Source organism: Chinchilla lanigera, unplaced genomic scaffold, assembly GCF_000276665.1.
Source record: "Chinchilla lanigera isolate Chin_1 unplaced genomic scaffold, ChiLan1.0 scaffold00038, whole genome shotgun sequence".
NCBI classification, from domain to species: Eukaryota; Metazoa; Chordata; class Mammalia; order Rodentia; family Chinchillidae; genus Chinchilla; species Chinchilla lanigera.
Genome location: NW_004955439.1, coordinates 3,808,760 through 3,814,759, shown reverse-complemented (window position 1 = coordinate 3,814,759; position 6,000 = coordinate 3,808,760). Strand labels below are relative to the sequence as shown.

The window sequence follows — 6,000 nt, the reverse complement described above, 5'->3', positions numbered from 1 at the left end:
CCTCAACTACAGTGCTCAGATTACCAGATGTGAGAATGAAAGATTGCTCAAATCATTATAGCCCAGCCTTTTATTTTTTAAGACAGGGTCTCACTGAGTTGCCCATCCTGGGTCTGAACTTGTGATCTTCCGGCCTTAGTGGCCCAGAGTACTGCACCTTTGGATCGCACCATTTTTCTCTTGTGGCTGATCTGATCTCTTGTGTGTTCATCACCTCCCTAGGAGGAATAGGCTAAGCCACACACACATCGCCTAGACCACCTAGGTTTGTGGCATTAGGTTGGTGAACTCTATGATGCACAGTGGTGAAATTGGCTGATGACATTTTTCTCAGAACTTATCCTATCACTAAGTGACAATGATTGTATGTTAAACATAGACCTTCATACCATGACCATCTGAGGATACAGAATTCACATTAGGAAAAATCCAAGTGTGGAACTTCTGAATGTAATGCGTCTTATTTAATTAAATTTAAAATCTTACGTTGTCACTACAGCAGAAAGTGCAGATTTGTCAATGTACAAGCTTTTGTCTGTTTTTGAAGCTGCAGAGCTATGCAAACCGGGAGAGATGACACTGTGTTTTCTTGTCTTTTCTACAGGTATTGAGCCAGCTGGCCCTTTGATTGTCATTTCTGCTCACCTGGAAACACTTCACAGGAAGATTGGCTTTCATAAGTCACTTATCCCCTTCTTACTGCTATTTGTAAACTTCCTCAGGTTGGAGATTGCTTTGCTTTGCAGAAATTATCTGCTCGGAGCCATGCATAATTTATAACAATCTCTGGCAAAACCTCAGAAAAAAGATATGCTCTGGTCTCAGGCGGATGTCAGAGGCTGTGGCCAAACCCAGTGGAAACCCTCCCCGGTGCCAGTGGCTCCTACAGAGGGACAGCCTCTGGGAGCTGTGTGCTCCAGGGACTATGACCCAGTTGGAAGAGAAAGAAGAGCTCCAAGCAGAGCACAGGCAACAGTGAAATCAGAGAGGGGCTCTTTCAAGAACGCAGGGGTGCAGCTGGACGCTGGTGCTCACCGCCAGCTGGACCGTGAAAATCTTCCAATTTGGGTCCAAGAAGAGGGAAAGGAAATGGCCCATGAAGTGAACCTGGATTCCCTCAAGGAGTTAGAGCGGGAAGTCATCCTGCAGGTCCTCTACCGCGATCAGGCTGTGCAGAACGTAGAGGAGGAAAGGATACGGTAAGCTGCCCTGCTAACGCGTGCAGGTCTCTGGGGTCTTGGGGTCGCCGCAGCCGGCCTGGAACCTTGGCTAATTGGTGCTTGCTTGCTTGGTGCTGGTCACCCACCGCTGGGCTTCTGACTGAGAAGGCTCTAGGGTGGGCTTGTGAGCGGAGGTAGCTTTGCTACTGACCGGAACCTGAAACGTGGTAAGGAAAAAGAGAGGCTGCCCTTCCTCCTCATTGCAAAGGGTGCCATTGGTACTGCTTGCAGGCCACCCGCTCTTCCACTTGCCTACTTTATGGAAGTGATTCAAGCAGCACTTTCAGGCTTCTGGTCCCTCCCCCAAGCGAAAGACCGTGGGTTTAGAGTTTTCCTACGTTACTTTTTGGTGGCACCTGAAGACACAAAGAAAGTGGCTTAGAAACAGCACATCTGATGGAATCCACTGCTGCCTCACTGCTTTGCTTGCTTTGCTTCCCAGCTGGCTTTGAGGAAAGGGAGCAGGAAGCACGAACCTGCTTAGCCTGTTCCCTGACTGCTTTGTCAATAGTGAGTTCCTTTCCTGTCTCTAAGTTGGATGAGCGGTGCGACCTGAATAACACTTAAGGCTGTGCCAGGTGGTACCAGAGCTGCCCATTGTTAGCTGTCAAGATCCACCTTTAAGTCCAGGGTGCTTGTTGGTTATTTACGATGTTTACAGAGGATATGAGATATAAAAATAAGTACACGGGCTGGGGGTGGAGCTCAGTGGTAATGTGTGTGAACAACATGGGCAAAGCCCTGAGTTCAATCCCCAGCACCTCTGCCTGCAAGCCAATGGGATTTGTTGTTTGGTTTGGTTTCTAATGCCAGAAGTCTTGCAAAATCTGCCAAGAAAAACACACACTCTAAAACTTAGTACAAGCTGGGTGTGGTGGCACAGGCTTGTAATTCCAGCACCTGGGAGGCTGAGGCAGGAGAACTACGTGAATTTGAGGCCAACTTGGTTATAGAGTGAGACCCTGTCTCCAAAAAGAAGACAAAATGAATAGAATAAAACTCTGTACAACCAAATGCTTGAGGAACAAGAGAAATTTTCTGATTGACTGGAAGGTGCAATACTCTTTCTGTCCTCCTTTGGTATTTCAGAGCTCTGAAAGTGTACTAGTAAACTTGTGCCCATTAGAAATTATAACACATTGACAAAAATGCAACATTCCCTGATGATTCAAGGTCTTTCAGTAACTTGAAGACAACGTTTTGAATATGATCAGCATAGCATGGACACTGGGGTAAGGGAGGTTTGTTTCAAAGAGTACTGTTTCCAGGGAAAATCAAAAGAAGTTGAACTGTAAAGTACCTTTCTGATGTAACCTTTTCCCTTGACCTTAGCTTATCTCTTCTGAAAGCAAGGAATGGAGATGTTTCATGTGAGAGCACTGTGGAGAATGACACCTTCTAGGGTCTTGGCACTACAGCCTCTTCTGGCCTAGAGGAAGTAGGGGCTAAAAGGGCACTGACCACCCATTAAGGGGAAAAAAGTAGCCAAAGCAAAGCATCAGTTAAATAATTTTATTGGGTAATTTACCACAATAGCAGGAAATATGCCATCTTGCATGTTTCTAGACCTCCCCATGCCTGTATATTAAAAAGGCTGTCTTTGCGGGGTGGCGGGGTGGTGGCGGAGTACTGGTGATTGAACACAGGCCCTTTACCCTGGGTTACATCCCCAGCCCTTTGTTGAGACGGGGTCTCCCTAAATTGCCCAGACTGGGGTTGAACTTGCAATCCTTCTGCCTCAGCCTCCAGAAACACCGCGACGTGTTACCACACGCAGCTGGATGCCCTTTTTTATGTCCTTCCCTCTTCTTTCACGGTTCTTAAGCACGGAAGGGCCCGGGTCCGGCACGCTGCTTACGCTTTGCGGTGTGAGGCTCCGGGCACCTGCGAGGTAAGCTAGTCTCCTGCTTCACAGCTGAGAAGCCCCCGAGCCCCGCTCCCACAGCCACGCCGGAACCCAGGGACGTCAGTGCCAAGAGCCCCTTCCCTTGCCCCTCGCGGCTCAGCCTAGGCGCTCTCTCGTCGGAGGTCTGGCCGCCGCTGTTCCACCCACCTATCTTCTTTGATTCCTTGGGCTGCAGGAGACTGAAGACGCACCTGCAGCATCTCCGGTGGCCAGGGGTGAAGGGCTCCGGCCCTGAGTGCAAGGACAAGTGCTGCGCGCGCTGCCAGCGCATCCTGGGGCTGCTGCTGAACCGCGGCGCCGTGTGCCGGGGCTGCAGCCAGCGTGTGTGTTCCGAGTGCCGTGTGCGCCTGCGCGGGACCCGTGCCTGGAGGTGCACCGTGTGCTTCGAGGACAGGTGAGCGGTGCGGGGCTCGAGTTCCTCCGCTGAGCCAGGTGGCCGAGAGGGTCCCCAAGAGACCCTTGAGAGAGAGCATTCGCTCCTCACTCCAACCTGTCCATGCCGCCAGTGTGCCCGGGGCAGTGCTCCCTCTAATTTAAAATTGATTTTATTATACAGAAAGTGTTTTAGCTTGGGAAAGTTGGTAATGGCTAGTGATGAACTAACCCCGAAGGTTAGCGTTTGTTTGAATTTGCTGACTAGCACCTTAGCTCCTGAGCGCTTTCTTTCCTTGGATAAAAGTGGGATTCATGACGACACGGGAAACATTAGAGGAGCCTGTGCAGCTTTCAGTGAGGGCTTTTTTGTTCGTATGTTTCTCATTTTGTTTTTTGCCAGTCCTGGGGTTTGACCCGAGGGTCCTCACACTGAGTTACATCTCAGCCCTCTCCTTTTACTACTTCATTTTGAGACAGGACCTCACTAAGTCAGTAAGTTTCCTAGGCTGGGCTGGAACTTGGGATCCTTCTGCCTCAGCCTCCCAGGATGCTGGGATTACAGCTGTGCACCACCAACCCTGGCCACTGAGGGCTTTTGGAAGCGGCCTTTCTGAAGGAGGCAAGCTGACCTATATTTCACAGTCAGATGAAGAAATGGATTTGCTTCCTGTTGGTAGTAAATCTACCTTTATTTTACCTTTTGATGGTGAGTTTTTAAAGAACTTCAGACGCAGAATTGGTGTTTTTGAACTACTTTGAAAATGATAAAGATAACATATCTGACTTGGACTTTCATTGTTTAAAGCAAAAACAGGCTGGTTGTGGATTCCTTGAAAACACAAGGCGGGTGTTTCCCTTGGGTAGGGAGGCACAAGGATATCACAGAACTTAGGAGAAGGGGCGAACGTGAGGCAGGCGTGAACTTGGACAGCAATCAGCCCCTGACCTGGAACCAGCTTCTCAATAATGCCGCAGATGTGCAAGCGGCCAGGACAGCTCACGAGCAGGGCCTGCACAGTGTGGGTCTGGTGGCTGGGCTTCCCTGTAACCCAGGAGAGCTCCCAGACAGCAATCTACTTAATTTCCTGTTCCTTTGCAAGGCTTACTGTATTTTAGTCACTCAGGCCAAGAAAGAAGTGGTTCAACCTGATTTCTTTGCTTTTGAATGGCACGCCTCCCTTTCTGTAGCCGTGGGCCACGTTGCACTCGCTCGATCCAGCTGCCCTGTTTCCTCAGTTTGCTGGAATTGATGTCTTTCAGGTGTTTCTTAGCTTGAGCATGAAAACCAAAGCAGCACTGTGAGCTTCCCTAGTCATCCAGCTATTAAGGCTGGCCTGGGCTCTCGGGAGAGCAGATAAGGATTCCAAAGTGCCTCTAGGAAGGTCTGCAGGTCTTCCCCATTTCAATCAACCACATACATTCAAACCTCACCTGGTCAGGTGTTAAATTCTGCAGCAGTTTGTCTTCTAATAGTTAACTGTAAACTGAAAATCAAAACAAGAGGACAGGGGTTGGGCAATCTCCCAAGAAGCTGACCATGTTGCAATCTCCACCCTCCAGGGCATTGTGCCCGGGCACTGTAACTTGACCCTCAAAGTAATAAAGTGTTATTATTTCTAGAACCCCAGCTTCCTTATTCTGAAATAAGGATGTTTTTCAGAATACCTAAGATAATTGCATTAACCTGACTGAATTAACACAGGAAGTTGTGCAGGGAGAGAGTTAACTGAGCATAATACATGCTTTCTCTCCCTTTACCCTTATATCCTTTCTTCACGGCCCTTGTCCTCTCAGGGCCACCATCCTACTTCAAGACCCACAGAAAGATGAGGCCTTGTAAAATCCAGACATTCCTCACTATCTCACAAGAAGACTGGGGCAAAGGGTTTTTAATCCCACTCGCTTCTCTCCTCCTGGTTCGCCCTCAGCTTGAGATACCTCAACTCAGGAAGTAGTTATGGCAGCAGGGGAATGAACTCCTAAAACCAAGAGGAGCAGACCTGTAGGATAGAGATTAAACACACAAACAGGTCAACTCGCAGATTGCTGCAGAGGGAAAGGCCTGTGTAATACAGCAGCTTGGGCTGTGTGGAGGGCCCAGGGAGGGTTCACCGAGAGGCTTCTGCCTTTGGGGAAAGCTCTCCCTTAGAGAGCTGCTGAATGCTGCGAAGGCCCCGGGCTCGGGAGGGAGACCAGGAGGTGGAATTGACTCAAGGTGACAGCCAGCCCTTCTGTGGTTGGAATTTTTACAATTTTAAATCTTCAAACTTTACTAAGGGGTAGCTAGTGCTGCCATCCTCATTTTACAGACAAGAAGTGGAGGCTGAGACATACAATAGCGGGGGCAGCCCAGCCTTAGCCCAGGGCCCCTCTTAATCTCCACGCTGGCCTGCCTGCTGTGGGGTTTCCACAGAGGGCAGAGGCGTAAAAGCCGCTCAGAAGCGTCTTCATCCAGGGAGCAGGAACTGGAGGGCGAATGCATGCTCTTTGCCCCATGAA

The 6,000-nt window shown here is 49.4% G+C and overlaps 1 protein-coding gene across 6 annotated transcripts in view; it reads left to right on the top strand.

Annotated features, from left to right (window-relative positions):
- Sytl3 (synaptotagmin-like 3) overlaps window positions 1–6,000 on the top strand; it is an 85,911-nt gene that overhangs the window by 11,195 nt on the left and 68,716 nt on the right. For 2 of the 6 annotated variants that reach the window (XM_005390516.2, XM_005390515.2), the window contains exons 2-3: window positions 605–1,199; window positions 3,302–3,520. In XM_005390516.2, the coding sequence (XP_005390573.1) occupies window positions 811–1,199; window positions 3,302–3,520 (608 nt within the window). In that variant the 5' untranslated portion in view covers window positions 605–810. Of the gene's footprint in view, window positions 1–60; window positions 1,200–3,008; window positions 3,112–3,301; window positions 3,521–6,000 lie in introns of those variants that run through there. The other 4 variants (XM_013517358.1, XM_013517357.1, XM_005390518.2 and 1 more) reach the window with 3 other exon arrangements.